General features: G+C 40.5%; 1 protein-coding gene across 7 annotated transcripts in view; it reads right to left on the reverse strand.

The window, feature by feature from the left end:
* myo3b (myosin IIIB) overlaps nucleotides 1-26,296 on the reverse strand; it is a 481,967-nt gene that overhangs the window by 158,972 nt on the left and 296,699 nt on the right. For all 7 annotated transcript variants that reach the window (XM_059966610.1, XM_059966606.1, XM_059966605.1 and 4 more), the window contains one exon: nucleotides 25,857-25,968. In XM_059966610.1, coding sequence (XP_059822593.1) covers nucleotides 25,857-25,968 — 112 coding nt within the window. The remainder of the gene's footprint in view (nucleotides 1-25,856; nucleotides 25,969-26,296) is intronic.

Here is a 26,296-nt window from a genome sequence, read left to right on the forward strand (position 1 = left end):
TGTTACCATTGTGACAGGGGCTCACATATACCAGACAAATGCAGATTTAAAGTTGAAACTTGCAGAAAATGCGACAAATCAGGACATATACAAAAAGCATGTCAAGCAGACAAAAATAAATGGACTGCCCAGAGAAGAGAAAATGCTAAAAAGGCAAGTTGCAGTTTCAAAAAGAGCACTAATCCGCACACCATCAATGAAAAATCTGATAATGATGACAGTAACAAAGGCCTTGAGATTTAGAGTGTGAAAATTAGCAATAGACAAACAATATGATTAATGCCAGAAGCGAATGGCAATTAAAATGGCTCAGCTGTTTCATTCAATCAACAACATGAGTTTGAACGGCATTTCAAAGGTACCAAACTGAAGCCTGCTAAGAACTTATACTGGAGAAAAGATAACTCCTGTAGGAACGACCTTCATAATTGTGAAATACAACAAGCAACAAGCCACATTGAGCTTTTACTGTACGTGGTAAAAATAGAAGTAACAGCACTGAGGTGGTGTGATTGGCTGAGAAAACTACAATTTGACTGGAGATCCAGCCACCATTTGCACGCCACATCCCCATGTAATGAAACCATCTGAACATGAATTAAGAAAGGCACTGAATGGTGCCACACCTGTCTCCATGCTGGAACACTGCCCAACAAACAGGTGTTGGTGTCAACGTCTGTGCCTCTGGTGGAAAGCATATTGGACCAAGGAAGGACTATCCTGCTCAGAGGAATCGTGGAAGTGACCGAAGCAGTGGTCTGACTACAAGAGTATTTGTAGGCAATGTACCCGAGAAAGCTTCTACTATGTTAATCAGGCAGCTATTTGTGAAATGTGGCATGGTTTTAAGCTGGAAGAGAGTCCAAGGAGCTTCAGGAAAGTTGCAAGCATTCTGCTTTTGTGAGTATAAAGAAGCAGAATAACCTTCTTGTATCCAGGTTATTTGCATAAACTTCAAGTGGGAAATAAAAAGTTGCTCGTAAAAGTTGATGCAAAGACCAAAGCCCAGCTGGATGAATGGGAGGCCAAAAAGAAAGAAGTCGAAGGACAATACAAAAACAGACAATTTATCAGATGACGCTGTGAATGAGGAAACCAAGAGGAGAGATCAGATCGTGAAGGGAGCAATAGAAGGGTTAATAACAGAATACTCCAGTGAGCTAAGTGCAACTCCCAAGATCAAGATGCACAAACTAGAAGAGAAAGAAGGGAAGCGATAAAGAGAAAGAATGTGAATGAGAAGAGAAAGAGAAATGAGCTGTCAGAACCATTTCCTGCAGTCTCAGAGTCAACAGCTAAAACCACCATGGGGGATGCCCCAAAACCTGAGATCGTTTTCACAGCCACAAGTTTCACCAGCCAGGCAGCATCATCTCCCTTGTCAGGAAAGACATTATCCCATGAAAGCAAGAAATCCTCCACAGCAATTAAATCTTTAAGTTTGAATGGGACAATTTAAAAAATTACTCTGCTGTGGGTGCTTGTTTTTAGTAGTTGCATTCTATAATATGCTGTGTATATAGTTGAGATGCACTCTCTATTTGCTGAGAGTTTATAGGTAAGGAGGGAAGAGTGTTGAGTATTTGATATTTCAATAATATTTGAGTAATTATATACATAAAGTCTTGTTCATTTAAATAAGTCATTACAGGTTATATGTTAAATACATTAATTGCATATATAATTTCACTACCATGTGATATGTACGTGTCTCACTTAAAGTAAAGATGAAGCCAGATCCACGTTCCCAGACTCCCATGTTTTCTTTTGAATTAATTTAATATTTAAAAGTTACAAAACATAAGAGGGGCTTATGTGGGTATACCATGGTTTTCTCTATCAAACCATCATAAAAGGTTTGCCTTTTAAAAATGCACTCCAATTTTCCAACAGCCTTTTTAATCTACTGTACCACTTTTATATTAAATGTTTGTGAACGACTTCTCCAATGAGTACTCAGTTGCAACTGTGTTGCCTTTATGGCATTTATTTAGTTTATAATATTTTCGCTTTAGTAAGTCATTTGTTAGCATTTTTTAGTTAAAGTTAGGATTGTTTAAAGAAAATTCATTGTTTGTGATATATCGCGGCATGTGATGACGTCACATCTGGTTTCGCCGCGTCTTGTGGGAAAATACTGGTTTGGAGAAACGGGAAGGAGGGGGCTCACATGTGCAGGATCAGCGCGAGAAAAGTTGCTTTTCTACGCACTAGAAACATCAGTGAAGCAACGCCGTAAGTTCATGAGATAACCGATATGTTGAATTAAAATGTTAAATTTTAATTCTGTTAAAATTCTCTTAAATTCTGATTCTGTTAAAAGTAATGATGGTTGATAAGGTTTATGTTTTCGTTAGTTAAAGAGTTGCGGATAGTTTGTGTTGAAGTGTATTTAAAGCAGTCAATGGCCTAAGTAGATTCTGACTGTATGCTGCACTTTAATGTAATGTAGTTGTTGTAGTTTTACTTTTGCAAGTATTTACGATGTAAATGTGATATCAAGAAGGAAACAAATACTGTACAAATCTTGTATTGTTTTGTCAACAGTTTTCACCATACGTTAATGAGGAAGAGTGAACAGTAAACGGTTAATCTTACTGCGATCCTGTTTTCATTGACTACGGTTTACCTCGGTGTTTAGTTCAGCGTTCTCTTACACCTGAGCGAGAACACTAGAGTGAAAAGGCGACATTATCAGGTGTTTCAAATGCTGCAATAACAACTCGATCCAGCATCAAGTCGTTGCCATCCAGCGACAGGGGCAGTAGGGCATCATCAAGTAAGACTGCCCATGCAAGAGCTAAGGCAGAAACCGCCAAGGTGCAAGTGTTCTACGCCAAACAAGAAGCAAAATTGAAAATGGAAGTGGCTGCCAGAGAAGCTGAAAACCAGAAGGAAGCAGTTGCCAGAGAAGCCAAAAACCAGTTGGAAAGGGCAAGGTTAGCGTCAGAGTTAGAAGTGCTGACGCTACACCGAGAAGCAGAAGCTGCCAGGCTGGAGGCAGAGTTAATAGAAGATGCTGAAGAAATGCATGATCTGGTTGAAGTAAAATCTACTTCAGAAAAGATAAGATTGGAATGCACAAGCGACTATGTCCAATCTCAAATAGACTGGAAGATTCATTCTTCCTCTCCATACTTAAACGATAACGCCCCACGTCATGAGGAGTCTCAGAGAGGCCCGATTGCATCACATCCATCCGAGGAAGACAATTTACCCTTGCAACTCTGCGATGAATTCAAGAACGAAAGGGCTGATGACAAATACTTCTCGACACCAAACTTACCAGATTTGGTGAGAAGAGAGGCAAAGGCCGAATTCAGAACAGCAAATTCCATAACAGATGTACGCCCTCAGTCATATACCCGCCGACATATTCCCACAGCCCGCATGCCACTTGCAGTTGAACCCATGGCACAGTATTTAGCATGATGAGATCTTGTCACTTCAGGACTATACCAGTTTGAAGATAAACCTGAAAATTACCGTGCATGGTACTCCACATTCACCAACGCTATCGACGGAGTCCAGCTCAGAGCAACCCAAGAGTTGGATCTTATGGTGAAATGGCTGGGAAAATAATCATGCGAACAAGTGAGACGCATACGTTCAGTGTACATCAACAACCCCAAGCTAGCCTTAAGCAAAGCATTGGAGAGACTTCGGGAGGGCTATGCGGCCCCCGAAATTATTGAAGCAGCACTATACTGGAAAATTTTCTTAAGATGTCAGCCAAGGACCACATTAAGTTAAGAGAGCTCGGAGATTTACTCATGGAGATTCAAGGCGCCAAAGAAAATGGCTACTCAACTGGTCTAGTATACCTAGATACTCCATCCGGGATTAGACAAATCATGGACAAACTTCCATTTGGGCTGCAGGAAAGGTGGGTGTCCGTTGGCGCAGAGTACAAGGAAGAGAACAACGGTCAATCTCCTCCCTTCAAGTATTTCACTAAGTTTGTGTGCAAGGAGGCGAAGAAGCAAAACGATCCTAGCATCATGGGTCCAGGAAGCAGTACAATTTACACCAAGCCAGATAAATCCTCTTTAAATAATTTCAACATTAATAACCCTGTCTCAGTGCTTAAGACTGAAGCCTTTACAACTAACAACGACCCTAGCAAGAATCCTCCATTGCATAACAAACCCCACCCCCTCAGAAAATGCAGAACGTTTAGGGAAAAACCCCTTGAAGAGAGGTTGGCTCTTCTCAAGGAGAAAAAAATATGTTTTAAATGCTGTTCCTCGACCTCTCACCTTGCTAGAGAGTGTACAATCTCTGTGAAGTGCCCGGAATGTAATAACACTAATCACGATGGGGCCATGCATCCCGGCCCGTTACCGCAAACCGACAGCGCTCCTTCACCCCCACAACAGGATGGCGGGGAGGGAGAGGCTCACTCCAGGACAACCGTTGTCAGCTCGAGCTGCACAGCAGTTTGCAGTCAAGCTCAGTCAAGCCATTCTTGTTCAAAGATTTGCCTCACTAAGGGAGCCAAAGACAAGGCCATCAAAGCCTATGTAATTCTGGACGATCAGAGCAATCGCTCACTAGTCAGTCCAGAGTTCTTTACATTGTTCAACATTGAGAGTGAGCAGTTCCCATACTACCTTAGAACTTGCTCAGGCAACGTGGAAACTTATGGAAGGAAGGCAGAAGGCTTCCAGCTCGAGTCCCTGGATGGTAAAGTCATCATCTGCCTCCCTCCACTCTTAGAGTGCAATGAGATTTTGAAGAACCGCACTGAGATCCTGACGCCAAGTGCGATGCTACACCAGCCACATCTCCACCACATCGCCAAACACATCCCAGAACTGGATCCAAAAGCAGAAATACTCCTGCTATTAGGAAGAGATGTTCTCCGGGTGCACAAGGTTAGGCAGCAGGTCAATGGACCACACGACGCCCCCTTTGCACAATGCCTGGATCTGGGCTGCGTGGTGATTGGAGAGGTGTGCCTTGGCAATGTACACAAACCGACGGTTAACACATTCAAGACCAATGTGCTAGAGAGTGGCCGCCATTCAATTTTTCAACCCCGCACAAGTGTCATGTGTATTAAGGAAGCACGACAAGGCTTGAACAAATGTAAAGTAACCAACAAGACGCTGGGTCAGTCAGTCAGTCTTCGCTCAAACTGAGCATGATAATAAACTTGCTCAATCAGCTCAAGACGCCATTTTCTTAAAAACAAAGGACACCAAGATGAAGAGATGAAGCAAATAATTGGGTCGCCCCACTACCTTTCTGACAACCACGCCAGTGCTTGCCAAACAACAAAGAGCAGGCAGTCAAGCGGTTCACGTCCTTGCAAAAAACCCTGAAAAGGAAACCTGAGATGCAGCAACGCACCCGATTGAACCACGAGGTACTGTGCACACTAATGGCAGAGGTCACAGCCATTATAAATGCACAACCACTCCTACCTGTGTCTTCTGACCCGGAAAGCCCCTTCATACTCTCGCCATCAATGCTTCCTATGCAGAAGGCAGGAGCCCCCCCTCCACCAGAGGACTTCTCCGATAAGGATTTGTACACAAAGCAATGGAGACAGGTCCAGGCTCTGGCAAATCGGTTCTGGTCTCGTTGGAGACAGGAATAACTACCTTTGTTGCAACACAGACAAAAGTGGACAGAACCCTGCAGGAATCTTCAAATTGGAGATTTAGTCCTGCTCAGGGACAAGCAAATCACCCGCAACAGCTGGCCAATGGTCAGAATCACTGCCATATTCCCTAGTAGGGATGGACATGTCAGGAAGGTTGAGTTGAAAACTACCGACCAAGGTGATGTGAAAATTTACCAAAGGCCAGTTACAGAAGTCATTCTACTTCTACCTAACAACTGATTTAGAGACTGAAGTTTGTATTATGTTCATAGTGACCTTACGAAGGTCAAGCGGGGAGTGTGTTGCCTTTATGGCATTTATTTAGTTTATAATATTTTCGCTTTAGTAAGTCATTTGTTAGCATTTTTTAGTTAAAGTTAGGATTGTTTAAAGTAAGTTCGTTGTCTGTGATATATCGCGGCATGCGATGACGTCACATCCAGTTTCGCTGCGTCTTGTGGGAAAATATCGGTTTGGAGAAACAGGAAGGAGGGGGCTCACATGTGCAGGATCAGCGCGAGAAAAGTTGTCTTTCTACTCACTAGAAACATAGTGAAGCAACACCGTAAGTTCATGAGATAATCGATATGTTGAATTAAAATGTTAATGCTGATTCTGTTAAAAGTAATGACAGTTGATAAGGTTTATGTTTTCATTAGTTAAAGAGTTGCGGATAGTTTGTGTTGAAGTGTATTTAAAGCAGTCAATGGCCTAAGTAGATTCTGACTGTATGCTGCACTTTAATGTAATGTAGTTGTTGTAGTTTTACTTTTGCAAGTATTTACGATGTAAATGTGATATCAAGAAGGAAACAAATACTGTACAAATCTTGTATTGTTCTGTCAACAGTTTTCACCATACGTTAATGAGGAAGAGTGAACAGTAAACGGTTACTCTTACTGCGATCCTGTTTTCATTGACTACGGTTTACCTCGGTGTTTAGTTCAGCGTTCTCTTACACCTGAGCGAGAACACTACAGCAACTATCTAGTGTGCAGTTGGCACCACACACATCCACCAACACAAATTCAGCACTAGCTGTGACATGGGTTACAAAGTTTACTACCCCACTAGAAGCAGCATTTTACTCCCAAGATCTATATGAAAACTTTCTTCTCGATTATTCTTGTATAGTCCCCACTGAGAAAATAACATTCTTCCTTATTATTCTCTTCAGACTATGTTTATGCCTTGTTAATCTTCTACATAACTAAAATTCATAACTTTGGGGGGAGAAAAGTCTTGCTGCCTTTTTTTGCATACTTTACTGTTTAGAAATGCCCAGTTTGAAGGATGGATACCCATTCTTTTAAGCTGGTATTTTAAGCTAGAAAATAAGATAAGTGCATCATGATGCTATTTTGAGCCGTTTGAAATACATTCCCTGCTCTTATATTTGGGAAGTAGGCCTGTGATACCTGATGAATAAAAGCTAATATAATTATTTTTCAGATTTTTAAGTAGAGTCCTATTTTATGTTGTGAAACACCAGATTTGCTTCCCAACGACAGTGTTCACCATTATGATTAGAACATAAAATTGGCATAATTGTGAATATTTTTAAAGAACTGACTTGGAACTTTCTAAATGTGGATATTTTCCCAGAGTCTCTTAAAGAAGGGATATAGAAACTGGGTGGCAAATATGATGGTCAGTGTCCTATTGTAACTTAGGATTCCCAATACATTTTTCTTCTATTAAACTTCAATAAACAAGCCTTTCAAAACTGAAGCAAAATCTCATTTGCAAATTAATCTTGGATAACATAACATGGGAAAACAATTGAGACATCTATTAGTTACAAGTTAATCTTCCCCAATATAACTATATCACTTCCAAAGATGGTAAAAAAAAAACTTACCATAGCAAAATAAACTACAAAATAAGATTATTTTGAGAGACTGGAGCTCGTCAAAACCCAACTTTGAAATGGTTCAGGAAAACAGACCAGTTTAAATACTAAAAATGATGATGTAATAGCTCAGTTTATAAAGTCTGCAACTTTTTTATGAAGCTGTGATATTCCTATTTATGGAGTCATATCCTGTAATTATTACCATCAGGCTAAAACATTTTCTTTGGTATATTCATAATAACATTTGAAATATAGTCTAGCCCATGAAGATTCAATATGTGAACTTGAAGGATTTTACATAAATAATGGTCATTTAGTTCCATAACATACACACAGAGGAAATATTAAAGGCTGTTTATGGTTACAAACAGCATCCATAGTAATCCTATTTGGCTGAATTTAAGAAATTGCTTAATTTTTAATTACAGCCTCACAAATAATTGTTTTTTTTAAATCAGTCACTTAATATATTCACTTCCTCTACGTCTGTGAAGAGTATTGATTTGGCTGGTTCCTTTCATCTGATGTCAAGAGAGTCTACCCAAATTTCCCAGCATGCACCAGATGAAGGCACCTTCCTTGAAACTGTTTGTTTTTAACCAATAAATTCAGTGCACAAAAAACATTATAAACTATGAACAAGCAATTCTACTTTGCTGATTAAATATGAATAATTTAGTATCATGGCAGCAAGATGGCAAGATTGTTTGTGCACTGGTGCAGAAAGCAAAACTTTTTGTTTCTTGTTACTGATAAATCCCAATTTAAGCATCAAAATGATGTATAATGAACGAACTAAATTATTTATAGCCATGCTGCTTTGTGGTAACATTATCCAGTGAAAGAGGTACCTGTTTTCATATTTATGCTGATGGCAGTTATTTCAAGTATTTAACCAGATCTCTTATTCACCTGCCATGCACTGTATACACTTTTCTCATTTCATCATGTGCACTTTCTCTTTTGTCTTTGGCTCTGGTTCCCCAGTTTCAGTTACTCCGGACATCAACCCCATTGCAGTAATTAACATCATTTTTGAACTGTTGCATTACAAGAAGTAGAGAAATTGCCAGTTAGAAAAAACATGGACTTTAAACAACTGCAGAGAAGATGTCTGCAGTTGGAAGTGCATATACTCCAGCCAAAGGACACAACGGTGTGAATGTGTCCGTCATTGTAGATAAAGAAGGATCAAGAATCATCTTCATTCACCATATACATTAACATGTATTAGGAAGATAAACCAGTTACAAGCTAGAGTTGAATGAGATACTTCTGTGAAAACAAAATTTACATCACAAGATTTAATATAGAAGCATTCAAGAATTTTGAGCTAATCCAGCAAACCAATTCAAAGATTGAAGACCAACATGAAAGCTAAGGGGAATGTAAGACCGTTGTATCCCATGGCCCATGTAAAATCCTGACTTCAGAGGAAAAGGAGAGCAAGAATGGAAAAGTCTGGAGAGAAACATTAGAGTTTATGGTGATTATAATGTAAATAAAGAACATTAAGAAAGTAGGCACCTGATTATTGCACCAACTGTGGAAGATTCTGACAAGAGACCAGATCTTTCCAAATTCAGAGTTGACAAATGTCCACCTTCAGCTTGTCATGACCGTATTAACAAACATGGATTTCTCAAGGCAATGATCTCTCACTGAATATCTCATCTGCCTCTAGACATTTTTGTAGGGCATACAATATCAAACATATAACATGTTATTTGTTATATGTTATATGTTATTAATCACTTCAGCCACAAATAGACAGGTCAGTAATAACAAGCTGAAAGAAGCACTCCAACATGTAGCAAACCATGAAAAATGGGTTAAAGCACTCTAATATGAGGTGTTTCAGAAGTTGACAGATGTAAGATTTCTTCCATAGAACACAGAACATTACAGCACAGTACTTGCTCTTCGGACCACAATGTTCGGCTTAACTTTTAATCTACTCTTAAGATCAAGGTAACCCTTCCCTCCCTCCATTTTGTATCATCCATGTACCTATCTAAGAGTTTATCAATGCCCCTAATGTGTCTGCCTCTACCACCACCAATGGCAGGACATTCCACGCACCCACCACTCTTCGTGCAAAAAACTTACATCTGGCACCTAAGAGGAACATCTTAATGTGATCAAACCAATTTATCATGATTTTATGATAGGTAAATATGTTTGCTAGCATTTTTGAAAATGTAATAAAAAAGTCAATAAATAGGGAAATCTTGACGTAGATTATTTTGATCTAATTAAGCCATTTGAAAAACTGCCACGTAAAAGGCTGTGTACAAGATTAGAGTTCATAGTATTGGGGAAATTGTATTAGCAGGATTGAAGGCTGGTTGTCATATAGAAGGCAGGGAATCAGAACAAATGGCCTTACTCGGGCTGGAAGGAAGTAACTAGTATTATGTCCCAAGGATGAGTTCTTGTTTATAAATCGCTTGCTAGTTACATTAATGACCTGGAGGAAGCAACAGAGTCTCAATTTTCAACTTTGCCAATACTATTAAAACAAGAAAGGCAATTGGATCCTCGACTTCCAAACCGGATAACATATCCTCCTTGCTGACTATCAACACTGGCACACCTCAGGGATGTGTGCTTGAGCCACGGCTCTACTCTCTCTATACACATGACTGTGTGGCTAGGCATAGCTCAAATATCTATAAACTTGCTGAAGATACAACCATTGTTGGTAGAATCTCAGGTGGTGACGAGAGGGTGTACAGGAGTGAGATATGCCAACTAGTGGAATGGTGCCACAGCAACGAACTGGCACACAACATCAGTAAGACAAAGAGTTGATTGTGGACTTCAGGAAGGGTAAGACAAAGGAACACATACCAATCCTCATAGCGGGATCAGAAGTAGAGAGAGTGAGCAGCTTCCAGTTCCTGGATGTCTGGATCCTGGGTGTCAAGGTCCCAACATTTCGCTGTAGTTATAAAGAAGGTAAGACAGCGGCTATACTTTATTAGGAGTTTGAAGAGATTTGGCATGTCAACAAATACACTCAAGAATTTCTATAGTTTTACCATGGAAAGCATTCTGACAGATCGCATCACTGTCTGGTATGGAGGGGCTACTGCACAGGACCGAAAGAAGCTGCAGAAGCTCCATCTTGGGCAATAGCCTACAAAGTACTTCAGGGAGCATGTGTCAGAAAGGCAGTGTCCATTATTAAGGACTTCCAGCACACAGGGCATGCCCTTTTCTCACTATTACTGTCAGGTAGGAGGTACAGAAGCCTGAAGGCACACAATCAGTGACTCTGGAACAGTTTCTTCCCCTCTGCGATCTGATTCCTAAATGGACATTGAACCCGTGAACACTACCTCACTTTTTCTGTTTTTGCTTTTTTTTCAATCTATTCAATATACGTAATTGATTTCCTTGTTTATTTATTAATTATTATTATGTTTTTATTTTATTTATTATTATTTTTTGTGTTATTTATTTATTTTCTCTTCTATATTATGAATTGCATTGAACTGCTGCTGCTAAGTTAACAAATTTCATGTCACATGCCAGTGACAATAAACCTGATTCTGAGTCTGATTCTGACATGTTGCATTGAGGATATTTAGACTCTGAAAAATGTTATAGATAGATAAAGTGTGTAAATAAAGAACAAGGTAATGCAGTTGACTGTGTAAAAAGGGCAAGTTCTGTACTGCTGGCAGAACATCTCCTGAAAACAAAACTCTAGAGAGTATTTAAAAAAATTATTGATGTTTTTAAAACGGTCACAGAAGAGTGTTGTGTAATATTATTTAATTACACCATCATGTGAAATCAAGTGTTAATAAACAAATTTGCAAGAGTGAAAATGCTACGACTACGTGGGATGTCTGCATGGGTTCTTTGTTCAAATTCAAAGTTAAATTTATTATCGAAGTATGTGTAAGAAATGTTGGCATATACTACCTTGTGTATACACTTGCTGGCATTCACAGGAAAATAAAGCAATACAATAAAATTTATGAAAAAAACTATACATGAATAAAGACTGACAAACAACCTATATGCAAGTGAAGATAAATTGTGCAAATAAAGAATAATACTGAGAACATGTGTTGAAAAGAGTCCCTGAAAGTGGATCTGTAGGATGTGGAATCAGTTCAGAAATTTGTTAAGTGAAGTTATCCATGCCAGTTCAGGAGCCTGATGGTTAAAGGCAATAATGATTTCTGAACCTGGTGGTGTGGGACCTAAGGCTTCTGTACCTCCTACCTGATGTTAGTAGCAAAAAGAGAGTGTGACCTAGATGGTGGGGGTCTTTAATGATAAATGCTGCTGTTTTGTGGCAGTGCTTCATGTAATTGGGCTTTGCCTGTGATGGACTGAGCTATATCCACCGCTTTCTGTAGTCTTTTCCATTCCTGGGCATTGGTGTTTCTATATCAGGCCATGCTCAACCAGTCAGGATACTCTAAACTGTGCATCTGTAGGAAGCTGTCACAGACCGGGTAACATGCTGAATCTACATAAACTTCTAAGAAAGTAGAGTTGCTGTTTTGTGCTGGTACCAGAGCAGAATCTCTGATTTGATAATGCCAAGTAATTTAATGCTGCCGATGGGCTATGGTGGAGATGCATTTCTACCAAAGGATGTGTAATGTGCTCCTTCCCTCTGCTCACAAGGTGTAGTACCTGCTTAGTACCCCCTCCCCATCAGGGTCACGTGAAGCCACAAGAGCAGGTGGTGGATAACTGTATGTATGAGCTGTTGGTCCTGCTAATGCAACCACAGATGCCAGCCAGACAGTCTCTGAAGAGCTTTGCTAATGGCTGAAGTCACCGGTCTTGGAAAGACAATGCCCAGAAGAAGGCAATGGCAAACGTCTTCTGCAGAAAAATTTGCCAAGAACAATCATGGTCATGAGACCATGATCAACCACGTCGTACAATGCAGCAATTAATAATGACTATGATGGAGACTCTCTCTACCTCCAATCCCCAGATGAGGTCTGGCTCATGGACTTGCAGCTTTTTCCTCCTGCAGTCAACAATCAGCTCTTTCACTTCACAGACATTAAATGAGAGATTGTTGTTGTGGCGCCACTCAAGCAGATTTCTAATCACGCTCCTACCTTTGATTCACCCAACAACGGAGGCATCATCGGCAAAGTGAAACACGGCACTTAAACTACAGTTACCCACACAATCATAGGTATGAAATGAGTAAAGTAGAGGGGTAAGCACACAGTCTTGTGGTACATCTGTGCTGCTGGAGAATGTGGAGGAGATTTTATTGCCAACCCGAACTGACTGGGTCTGAAAGTGAGAAAATCGAGGATCCAGTTGCACTGTGAGATATTGAGGCCCAGGTCTTGAAGCTTAGTGATGAGTTTCAAGGGGGTGACAGTGCTGAATATGAAGTGCAACAGATATTAAGGATAACAAGCTAACAGCTTAAGATTTATGAATAGAAATTAGGCAATTGGATTATTGGAAAACATAGAAGAAGAAGACAAATGATGCAAGCTCCAAAATTATTTTGAACAAATTCAACTTAAATAACCAGAACAACGGTTAAATTTATGGTTCAATGTTCCCTAGTTTCAGTAAAGATGCTGAACATTACAATTTTCTATTTCCACAGTTGCTGGCAGCCTTCCAAAACCTTAGAGAAGTAGTCTTTCACATAGCAATGTTATATCATAAGATCAGTGAAAATATGGCATAGATCATCTGACCCATTCTGTCTACAGAGGTGCTAGCTCATCAAATGGATGTGTCTATTTTATCCCAACATACTGTTCTTTTCTTATGTTCTTTCAAATTCTCCTCTCAAATAGTTTTCCAGTTCACGGTTACCATCTCTATAATTGATGAAATAACTTAATCTGTGTGTAAGAATTCCTGCTTCCTTTGTTCTACAAGCTACCATTCCACCATTCTAAGAAGTTATAATCAGCATTCCTAGTCCTTCATTACTAATTTCGCTTTGAACTTTGTAACTTTGAAAAATCTTTATAAATTTCTGCTTTAATGTTCTATGTAATATTGAAGAAAACAAAATAAAAGCTTTTAAAATTAAAATTAATAGTTATAACATTACTCTGGCAAATTATGGAAATAAAGTGAAATTATTTGCAAGGTATTTTTATCCTTTTCAAAACAAGACTTCTAAAATTGTACATGTTAGTCTGAATTAATTTCTTACATATATGCAGCATCACTTTTCTGCTGCTAATTTTGAATCCTACCTTCTGTGCATTCTCTGTTGCACTTGAATTTTTGAAGTCAATAAGTTTGTACCAAACTTTAAAAAAAACTACCCCTGCACCGTATCAAGACTGCAACTATTTCGTGTAAATGTCCTTTAAAGGCAAATTTCCTAAAATGTACTGTGAACTGCAAATTCACGAGAACATGTATTCCAGAAGTACAAATATGCTGTGCAATAAGCTAAATTTGATGATCAAGGTTCATGAAGATGAAAGATAATGACAAAAATAATAAAGTTAAGAAAATTCAATGAATTAAGGTAAAGAAATTGAAACCAAAGTAGGAGAGGTTGCAGCACCAGTAGTAAGGACCAAAAAGATATGGACAAGGAAAGCACAGGAGTGCATACGGGACGGCATTGAATGGATGGATTGGACTGTATAAGGGGATTCAATTTCAAATCTGGATGAGTATGCTGCAGTTGTACCGACTTCATCAAAACTTGTGTAGATGAGTGTGTGCCTACAAAGACTTGCTGTACAATCCCAAATCAAAAGCCATGAACAAACCAGGAAGCATGTCATATGCTGACGGCTAGATCTGTGCCATTCAAGGCTGGTAACCCAGGTCTCTACCAGAAAACCAGGAATGACTTGCAGACAGCTACTTCAAGGGCGAAGAGAAAATTTCGAATGAGGTTGGAGGTGACATCAGATGTACAACAACTCTGGCAGGGTTTGCAAGACATTACTTCCTACAAAGTGAAACCCAATAGCATGAATGGCAGCCATGTTTCATTACCAGATGAACTCAACACATTCTATGCCCGCTTTGAAAGGGAGAATATAATTACAGCTGTGAAGATCCCTGCTGCACCTGATGACCCTGTGATCTCTGTTTCAGAGGCTGATGTTAGGCTGTCTTTAAAGAGAGTGAACAATTGCAAGGTGGTAGGTCCCAATGGAGTACCTGGTGAGGTTCTGAAAAACTTTGCCAACCAACTGCTGGGAGTATTCAAGGACATTTTCAACCTCTCACTGCTAAGGGCAGAAGTTCCCACTTGCTTCAAAAGGGCAACAATTATACCAGTGTCTAAGAAGAATAATGTATGCTGCCTTAATGACTATTGCCCAGTAGCACTCACATTGACCGTGATGAAATGCTTTGAGAGGATGGTCATGACTAGACTGAAGTCCTGTCTCAGCAAGGACCTGGACACACTGCAATTTGCCTATTACCACAATAGGTCAATGGCAGACACAATCTCAATGGCTCTTCACACAGCCTTAAACCACCTGGACACACAAACACCTCTGTCAGGGTGCTGTCAATCAACTATAGCTCAGCATTTAATACCATCATTCCCACAATCCTGATCGAGAAGTTACAGAACCTGGGCCTCTGTACCTCCCTCTGCAATTGGATCTTCAACTTCCTAACCAGAAGACCACTATCTGGGCAGATTGGTGATAATATCTCCTCCTCACTGATGATCAACACTGGTGCACCTCAGGGGTGTGTGCTTAGCCCACTGCTCTACTCTCTATATACACATGACTGTGTGGCTCAGCATAACTCAAATACCATCTATAAATTTGCTGATGATACAACCATTGTTGGTGGAATCTCAGATGTAGACGAAAGGGCATACAGGAGCAAGATATACCAACTAGTAGAGTGGTGTCGCAACAACAATCTGGCACTCAACGTCAGTAAGATGAAAGAGCTGATTGTGGACTTCAGGAAGGATAAGATGAAGGAGCACATGCCAACCCTCATTGAGGGATCAGAAGTGGAGAGAGTGAGCAGTTTCAAGTTCCTGGGTGTCAGTATCTCTGAAGACCTAACCTGGTCCCAACGTACCGATGAAGCTACAAAGAAGGCAAGACAGCGTCTATACAAATTCAATGCCCACTGGAAATAATGTCAACATGTTAGGAGATTCATCTAACATCTTTTCTTAAAGTCATGCAAAAATTTAAATACAGGAGGAGGCCATTCAACCTATTGCGACTGTATCAACATCATTATGTGTTGTATTCTGTGGTGTAGGCAATCATATTCTATCCATGATCATGATTGTTCTTGGCAAATTTTTCTACAGAAGTGGTTTGCCTTCTTCTGGGCAGTGTCTCTACAAGATGGGTCACCACTATTATCAACACTCTTCAGAGATCGTCTGTCTGGCATCAGTGGTCATATAGCCAGGCCTTGATATGTACCATCTGCTCATACGACCATCCACCAGCTGCTCACATGGCTTCATGTGACTCTCATTGGGGGTGGGGGGGGAGACTAAGCTTGATCTGTGGGCTAGTGGAGGAAGGGAATGCCTTACACCTCCTTTGGTAGGGACAGATCTCCACCCTGCCACCTAATTCTGATTGGACTGGTCAAAAATATGCAAGCCAATCTTTCAACACTACGTCACTACCTCTCTAGGTTTATACTTTATCTATCTTTATGTTTAGAATTTTATTTTATTCATCAAGTGAATTTGATATTTTGATATATGTATGTATAATTTTGTAGCTGAAAGATTTTGAAATCTTTAATCTAAATTTTGTAAATATCCCTCCTCCTGAACTGTCAGAAGATTATCAAGGAAGTCCGTGAATATGGAGTTAATTTCCACTATTTGTGGCCCAGAACCCACCTACAGATCACTGCACCATTCAAGGAGGGTGCTACCAACCGTGTGGCCACAATAGATCAATGTGGGGTGAAGGGAGTGGTTGGTCAAATACAAGTCACAGGCAAGTCTAAAACAATTTAATATTAGATTAGATATTTGGGGAAAGCTAGATTACTTTTATGAGTAAGGTGAAATGACAATTTAGATTCAGAATTCATTTTTATGCTCTCACAGATACTAAATGATACATGCTAACAGACTTCTGTTTTATAACAAAAATTGTAAAATGTAAGAGTTGTGATATTATAACTACAAAAACCTTTAGTACAATTATATGCATTGCATGAAGTTCAGATGAAAGCTGTCATGGCATAATGCTGCTTACAGTGCAGGTTCACAAAGAAAATACAAAATTAAAAATATTAGACTCTTCTTAGATTACAGGTAATTTTATATAGAGTGACCTGATAGAAATGTTTAAATTAAAAGCCTTGTTACATGAAATTTGTAGCAAGAAACAGATGAAACTAGTATACAAATATTGTTATGAAGGTATGGAATACATTGACAGATTACACAGTTATGTTATAACTGTGAACAAAGTCACCAGACAGACACTGAAACTTGTGGATATACAAGTCTTTATTCAGCAAAACAAGCAGCAGGCTTCATATTCAAGACACTCTTGGCAGAAGAGGCCTGCCTGACCCATTATTACTTGACATTTTTATATGTTAAAGATTAAAGGTAATAGCAGGACAATTCCATAGTTACAACACATCTCTAATGCTTCCTTTGAATTACATATAATTTTCAGACACCTCCATCTTCACACTCACACTCCAGACACCCAAAATGAATGATAATTTCCACCTACTCTGGGCTGCATTCATGCATATGCAAGCATCTGAGGTTAAATGGAGCGTTTCATTATTTACAATCAATCCCTGAAATGCAGCTCCAGGAAAACCACTGTTCAGAGCTGCATTTTAAATTCAATCCACAATCAGGTCTAAAGACTGGTTGCTGTTGAAATTCGTATTTGCTGTATACCACAACTCCAGAATACACACTAACAGCTGAGGCAAAGATCACAAAAGTAGTTTAAAATATGTTGAATAGGCATCCGTTAGTCTCAAGGGACCATGGATTTGCGCCTTGGGAAGTTTCCAGGGCGCAGGCCTGGGCTGGGTTGTATGGGAGACCAGCAGTTGCCCATGCAGCAAGTCTCCCCTCTCCACGTCACCGTTGTTGTCCAAGGGAAGGACAAGGGCTGATACTGCTTAGCACCAGTGTCGTCACACAGCAATGTGTGGTTAAGTGCCTTGCTCAAGGACACAACACGCTGCCATAGCTGAGGCTCGAACTAGCAACCTTCAGATCACTAGACCAACACATTAATCACTTGGCCATATGTCAACACGTATACTGACAGCCATTGATGGACATTGATTAAGTATATCAATCAGGCAGAATAGACTTGGTCTAATGTTAAGTATCAACAAATGGCTACAGGAGCCAAGGTCTTTCCTTCATGTTGTACCTAAAAGTCTAATTCTGCGTGAAGGTTTACATATAAGAGGCAGAATTTCAGCTGGTGATGAGCATACAGAAGTGAGATAGACTGGCCGGCTGAGTGATGTTGCAACACCAATCTTGCGCTCAACATCAGCAAGGCCTAGGAACTGATTGTGGATTCAGAAAGGGGAAGTCAGGAGAGCACAGCAGTTCTCATTGAGAGGTCAGCAATGGAAAGGACGAGCACCTTCAAATTCCTGGGCATCAATTTCTCAGGAGACTCTGCCCTGAGCCCAACACACTGATGCAATCGTGATGAAGTCACACCAGTGGCTAATACTTCATCAGGAGTTTGAGAAGGTTTGGCACATCACCAGAGACTCTAGCAAATTTCTACGGAGGTTTGGTGCAGAGCATTCTGACTCCTTGCATCATGACTTGGTATGGAACCTCCAATCAGAGGATTGCTAGAGGCTGTGGAGGGTCGTAGACGCAGAGGATTGCCAGAGGCTGTGGAGGGTCGTAGACTCAGAGGATTGCTGGAGGTTCCGGAGGGTCGTAGACTCAGAGGATTGCTGGAGGCTCCGGAGGGTCATAGAGGATTGCTGGAGGCTGTGGAGGGTCGTAGACGCAGAGGATTGCTGGAGGCTCCGGAGGGTCGTAGACTCAGAGGATTGCTGGAGGCTGTGGAGGGTCGTAGACTCAGAGGATTGCCGGAGGCTCTGGAGGGTCGTAGACTCAGAGGATTGCCAGAGGCTGTGGAGGGTCGTAGACGCAGAGGATTGCCAGAGGCTGTGGAGGGTCGTAGACTCAGAGGATTGCTGGAGGCTCCGGAGGGTCGTAGACTCAGAGGATTGCTGGAGGCTCCGGAGGGTCGTAGACTCAGAGGATTGCTGGAGGCTCCGGAGGGTCGTAGACTCAGAGGATTGCTGGAGGCTCCGGAGGGTCGTAGACTCAGAGGATTGCTGGAGGCTGTGGAGGGTCGTAGACGCAGAGGATTGCTGGAGGCTCCGGAGGGTCGTAGACTCAGAGGATTGCTGGAGGCTGTGGAGGGTCGTAGACTCAGAGGATTGCCAGAGGCTGTGGAGGGTTGTAGACTCAGAGGATTGCTAGAGGCTCCGGAGGGTTGTAGACTCAGAGGATTGCCAGAGGCTGTGGAGGGTTGTAGACTCAGAGGATTGCTAGAGGCTCCGGAGGGTCGTAGACTCAGAGGATTGCCAGAGGCTGTGGAGGGTTGTAGACTCAGCTAGCTCCATCATGGACACAACCCTCCCCACTGATGACATCTTCAAAAGGCAGTGCTTCAAGAAGGTGGCATCATTAAGGACTATCAGCATCTGGGGCATAACTCATTACTACCATTAGAGAGGAGGTACAAGAGCTGGAAGACCTACATGGAATATTTCAAGAACAGCTTCTTCCCCTCCACCATCAGATTTCTGAATGGACAATGAACCCATGAGCACTACCTCACTGTTCTCATTTGCACTATTTATTTACGACACATTTTGTAAATTATACTAGTTCTTATCCATTGAACTGCGCTGCTGTTGCAGAACAATACACTTAATGATGTATGTTACTGATTAGAAACCTGATTCTGAATTTACTATATTTTCCCATAGTGTAATGCATTCTTTCTGTATTCTGATAATGTCAGAAGTGTTCAATAACTTCTGATTGTACTTATATCCAAATCACTTGCATTAATAAAAGAGGCAGGCAACTATACACTTTCACAGCACTCGACAATCTAAAATATGTCCATTTATTGCAATTTGTATTCCATTTTCTTGCAAATCTCTGGCTTGAGCTAGTGCAGGGGTCAGCAACCTTTACCACTGAAAGAGCCACTTGGACCCGTTTCCCACAGAAAAGAAAACACTGGGAGCCGCAAAACCCGTTTGACATTTAAAATGAAATAACACTGCATACAACGTTTTGTTTTGCCTTTATGCTATGTATAAATAAACTATAATGTGTTGCATTTATGAAATTGATGAACTCCTGCAGAGAAAACGAAATTACATTTCTGCATGCAACAAAAACATTTTGAACTCCGAAAAAAAGACGTTGGGTTGAAGGTTACTTTTAAGTAAAATACTCAACGTCTATTTGAGTCCTTCTTGTATTTATGAAAAACGCCAAACTTAAATTTGCCGCCAGCAGCAAACCAAAAATAACGTCAGCCAGCTGTCAACCTGAAAAATAAAAGGACTATTTCACTGAACAATGAAAACATATGAATATACGTAAAATAATACGCAATTAAAATATTTATCATACTTCTTCAGGTTGACTCACACCTGACAATGCAGTCGTATTCAGTAGGGATGGATCGATGCTTAGGGGAGTGACCGGGAAGGATAATGTGTTTTTTTCCTCTCTGAACTCACAGAAGCGTTTCCCAAACGATGTTTGCATTGCGATGATTGCAGAATGTAAATACTCCGAATTTATCATGTCGTGACATTGTTTGAACTCTCTCAAATTGGGCAAGTGAGACAATGTGCCTTTCAGTAAATCTCTGGCAAGCAACGTCAACTTGCGCTCGAATGCAAAACATCCTCCAACATGTGCAGGGCTGTACGTCCTTTCCCCTGAAGAGCTGTGTTCAGCGTGTTCAGGTGCGCTGTCATGTCTACCATGAAGTGTAGCTTTTCCAGCCACTCTGGCTGTTCCAGCTCAGGAAAGTTGAGCCCTTTGCTGCCCAGGAAAGTTTTCACTTCTTCCAGACGCGCGACAAAGCGTTTCAGCACCTCCCCTCTGGACAGCCAGCGATAAAAACACGTTGTAGCGGTTGCTACACGCAGTCAGTAAACTGCAGTCAAAGATAGCTTTATTCGAACTAAACAGCCTTGCTTTTAAGCCTCCCTCAACCCACCCCCCATGGGCGCGGATGCTGCAAAAGACACGTACTCACAAACCCCCGTAGGCTATCTCCCTTAGCCTGAACGCTGGCTAATTGTGAGCCGGTTCGGATGTGTCAGGAAATGCGTCGCCACAACGTCTTATTTAGATTGTACAAGATCACCATAATCTTCAAATTTAGATTTACATTTCAAAAACTAACAAACTAACATAAAATACATATTAATTAAATACTGACCATGTAGCGGTGTGCTACACGCAGCGCTAAAATTACGACACGGAGTCGGTAACTGCAGTCGAAGGAAAAAAACTTTATTCGAAATCTTCAGCCTCACTTTTAAGCCTCCCTCAACCTGCCCCCCCCCCCCCCATGGCGCAGAGGCTCCAAAGCTCTGTGCTCGCAAACCCCCGTAGGCTATCTTATTGTGAGTCGGTTCGGATGTGCCAGGAAAAGGGTCGCCACAACCAATTATTTCCCAAAGCAACAGGGAGCCGCAGCACAGACGTAAAAGAGCCACATGTGGCTCCGGAGCCGCGGGTTGCCGACCCCCGAGCTAGTGAGTCACAGCAGAACAAAACCCAACTATCACACAAGAGTAGCAACAGTAGTTGGAGAAGAAGAGCACTGACTTTCAGTCTGGTGACATTCTTGGGGTACCATGGAAAACTATTATATCCCACTTCTAGTTTCTAATCACTCAATAAAGATTTTGGATATTACCCAATTTCGTATATTTTAATACTATAGCATATTTGGAACACATGCTTGACACTTAATCACTCTTTGAAATGGCAAGGGACAAAGGGGGTGAACAAAATGCACACTCTGGCAATGGCACCATATATTCCATGAATGAATTAATCAAAATTACTTTATTAATTTAGATTAATTTAGATACATTGACAGTATTTTGTTTTAATGTTAGGAATGAGGAAGAAACAATACAAGAATAATATGGAAGAACTATTTGAACTATAAGATCAAAATTACAATTTAATTCACATTATAAAGGTGACATAATACCAAAATCAGAGTCTTGCCATCTTCAGAAGTTTTCTGATGACTCTGCCACAGTTGGATGCATCGGCAAGGGAGATGAGGCTGAGTACAGGGCTAAGGTGGGAAACTTTGTCACATGATGTGAGCAGAATCATCTGCAGCTTAATGTGAAAAAGACTAAGGAGTTATTGGTGGACCTGAGGAGGGCTAAGGCACCAGTGACCCCTGTTTCCATCCAAGGGGTCAGTGTGGACATGGTGGAGGGTTACAAATACCTGGGGATACAAATTGACAATAAACTGGACTGGTCAAAGAACACTGAGGCTGTCTACAAGAAGGGTCAGAGTCGTCTCTCCTTCCTGAGGAGACTGAGGTCCTTTAACATCTGCAGGAAGATGCTGAGGATGTTCTATGAGTCTGTGGTGGCCAGTGCTATAGTACTATCATGTTTGCTGTTGTGTGCTGGGGCAGCAGGCTGAGGGTGGCAGACACCAATAGAATCAACAAACTCATTCGTAAGGCCAGTGATGTTGTGGGGGTGGAACTGGACTCTCTGACGGTGGTGTCTGAAAAGAGAATGCTGTCCAAGTTGCATGCCATCTTGGACAATGACTCCCATCCACTCCATAATGTACTGGTTAGGCACAGGAGTACATTCAGCCAGAGACTCATTCCACCGAGATGTAACACTGAGCGTCATAGGAAGTCATTCCTACCTGTGGCCATCAAACTTTATAGCTCCTCCATTGGAGTGTCAGACACCCTGAGCTAATAGGCTGGTCCTGGACTTATTTCCACTGGGCATGATTAACTTATTATTATTATTTAATTATTTATGGTTTCATATTGCTATATTTCTTCACTATTCTTGGTTGGTGTGGCTGTAACGAAACCCAATTTCCCTTGGGATCAATAAAGTATGTCTGTCTGTCAAATACAATGTAGTGACACCCTGTTCAGCAATATCTCTTAGTATGTTACTTGAACTCTAGTGCACTTTACAAGAAGGTAATATAACTATTTTCTGAGAATGTCCCGGATTAGTAGAAGAAAATTACTTTGTGAAGGATATTGTGCATTAACCTATTGGCTGCTATGGAGATCTCTCAGTGAGTGTACAAGGCAGGCAAGATAGTTAACTCTGGCTCTCTTCTTCAAGAAGGAAAAGTCACAATCTGGCTGATTTGACAATTAGGGTGAACTACATTCTGGCTTATACCCCTAACTGTAGACTCCTCAGTTTTGTTTCCTAGTCCTTCTGCTGTTCCAATATGCTTGAGTTCAGCCATATGTTCACTGTTTAATACATAATACTCTAATACCTTATATTGATCCTCTGTGAAGTCTTTATACTTGGAAAAGTGGCAATGCCGGTATGCATCTCCATGGTACAATCACCCGTTTTAGAGCTGATTCAGTTAGCGCTCTGTGTATAAATTGCTGAGGCATCAACAAACAACATATTTAGCAGTTGGACATTTCAAGTTTTAGCTGATTTAAACAAAAGAAACAGCTGTGAATGTGACTTGTTAGACATGATGATGAAGACTGGCCTTGAGGATATTAAGCATAATAGATTTGCATTCACGCTCATGCTTATTATACAAGAATTGTAATGAATCTATTTTGCAACATGCAGGAAATGGACTTAGCACTAGAAAGGAATCTGTCTAATGCCTTGTTTATTCACCAAGACTATGGACATTAATACGAATACTGTAGATCATAAACAAAGCTTCTACGTGGCAACACGGCCACTAGTGAAATTGCTGAGTAAGCAATTTCACTTAAAATTCTCCATTTCATTGTGCTCTAAATGTGTTATCACTCCACTGCTTTTCTTCACAGTTACCATATCCCTGACCATTGCGTTCACACACAAATGTGTGGTTAGTGAATAATCATATTTTGAAAGCTACATTTTAATAGCAAAATGTACTTCCTTAATGTTTGAAATAAGTTGTCACCATCAAAGTTCAAAGTAAATTTATTATTTAAGTACATATATAGATATCCATAATTTGGGCCATTTGGCTCATCGAGTCTGCTCCACTGCTTCATCAAGGCTGATCCATTTCCCTCTCAGCCCCAATCTCCTGCCTTCCCCCTGAAACCCTTCATGCTGTGACTAATCAAGATTCTATCGACCTCTACCTTAAATATACCTAATGACTTGGCTTCCACAGCTCCCTGTGGCAACAAATTCCACAATTTCATTACTTTCTGGCTAAAGTTGTTCCTCCTCATCTCCACTCAAAAGGGACATTCCTCTATGTCCTCTGGTCTTAGACTACCCTACCATAAAAAAAACAGCTTCTCCACATCCATTCTATCTAGGCCATTCAACATTTGATAGGTTTCAATGAGATCTCCCCTCATTCTTCAGAATTCTAGTGAGTATAGGCCCATAGCTACCAAATGTTCCTCATATGACAAGCCTTTCAATCCTCAAATCATTTTTATGAACCTCCTTTGAACCCTCTCCCACGTCGGCACATCCTTCCTTAGGTAAAGGGCCCCGAAACTTTCACAATACTCCGAGTGAGGCCTCACCAGTGCCTCATAAAGCCTCAACATCACAACCTTGTTTTTATATTCTGGTCCTCTTGAAATGAACGCTAACATTGCCATTTGCCTTCCTCACCACATACTCAACCTTTTAAACTTTCCTCCATCCCTCCTCCTGTGAAACTCATGCCAGGATGAAGATTCAAGAGGTTACTTTGGGAATTTTGTGTCAGACAGGCAGATCATGTGATCAGAAACGGACAAACATGATCTGAGAGTCAGTGCTGAGGGGCATAACCTACGAGAGAACACTGACATTGATCCACATATTCAACTGATGGGTTTAGTGGATTCTGCAGAGACAGTGGCTTTCCCTAGTGTTTAAGATGCCTGTTGTAGATCATCTATGTCTCCAACCTGCACGGATTATTGCTGCCTAATAGACCAAGTTTAGTGATGAATTTGAGGTCTGACATTGAAAGACCGTCTTTTCTTGGAAGTGGCTTGCAAGTTATGTAAAGAAGGTTCCAAATTGTTTTTCAGGGGCTCCTTGTAGATCTTTATCATCCAGGATGTAGGAATGCACCCTTCTGTGGTGTGTCCTGTGCATGTGGGTACCCATGCATTTGCACAGAATGTTATATGTCTTGGTTACTTGATATAGATAACAAAATATTTGCACCTGGAGGTACAAAATGTAAAATCAAAAGTGAATAATGGTCCTACAGCCTCTGGGAACAGAGTTTCTTTTACACTTCCTTTTGATTATTTCCACAATGGAGATGTATTACAATGGTAACACAAAGCAACTTTCTTATAGACTTCCTCACTAGTTTTCATCCTTTGCAAGGTAGTCTGTTCAGTCAATTTTAAGGGGTTAAAAATAGACAACTTCATGTTTGTGCAACTCACCATCAAATTATAGAAATTTTACCTATTCACAATTTACTAGTACTTCATAATTTTTTGCTTCCAGCTCCATTGCCTCTAAAGGTATTTGAGCCATGAGCAAACTTATACAATCGGACAAAAATGAATGATGGATGGTAGATTCCCTCCCTTCTTGAAACATCCAGCAGCTGCTTCATAGATCCCAACGGAGTTGACAAATAAAGGGGATCTGACATTTTATACTATTCAAACCCAGGAATGGTGAAGTGCATTGCAAGTATAACACTAAGCAATCACCCCCTGCCCAGTGATCTCTGTGTCAAAGGATAAATAAAGCACAGTGGAGACCTGATTGCTACAGAGTTCTGAACAGTGTTCAATCATTAGTGCAGTCTACAATGAAATTATAGTGGCAGAATGCTTTGCTTTCATAAACATTAATTGTAACATACTGTATGTTTGTAAATGTGCACATTTAGTCCAATTCTCACCTTGCTCTGAAAAACTGCTGATGTCCATTCTTTGCACAGTGAAAGCATGCACCCATAAATAGTGTTACTTCTATCAATGTGTGGAAAAGAACAATAGAAAAGAATTGCTTTGTTGAACTCTGTATAATAGTTTATTACTGTTCCAACTTAACAGTATATCTTGATATAGATATACCTGAATTCATGCATGAGAATGAAACATCAACTGTTCAAATATTCACAGAGAATCAACTTCCTGACAAAGGAAACTCGAGTGATAAGTAATGATTAAAAATTCCTTATACTGTTCTTACCTTGGTTTTTCCAAGAACCCACTTGTCTAGCCTTGCTTTCTGTAGGATAGCAATGCAGCTTGCACGATCAGCAGGAGGTGTCTGATGTGCCCTAAAGGCAAGGTAGTAATATCTAACACAGAAGAACAAAGCGCAGGTGAACATTTCATAGGGTACAGATTAATAATAACACATCAGTAGTATTAACAAGAAAATTCCACAGGTAGTCAAAACATACTTAAAGCATCTGTAATGAAGTCACCCTTAGGGTAAACAACCAATAATTTTGTTAAGGCAAACAAACAACATTTGACTTTTTGGCAAACCTTTATCCAATTTAACATGTCACAACTCATGCATTTTAAATTGTAATTTTGCTTACTTTCTCTCAGTATTTTTTGTATAAAATGATTAATTTAGGAAAGTAAGAATTATTATCATTAGCTTTGACATATTAAGTG

The sequence above is a fragment of the Hypanus sabinus genome, chromosome 4 (assembly GCF_030144855.1).
Source record: "Hypanus sabinus isolate sHypSab1 chromosome 4, sHypSab1.hap1, whole genome shotgun sequence".
NCBI classification, from domain to species: Eukaryota; Metazoa; Chordata; class Chondrichthyes; order Myliobatiformes; family Dasyatidae; genus Hypanus; species Hypanus sabinus.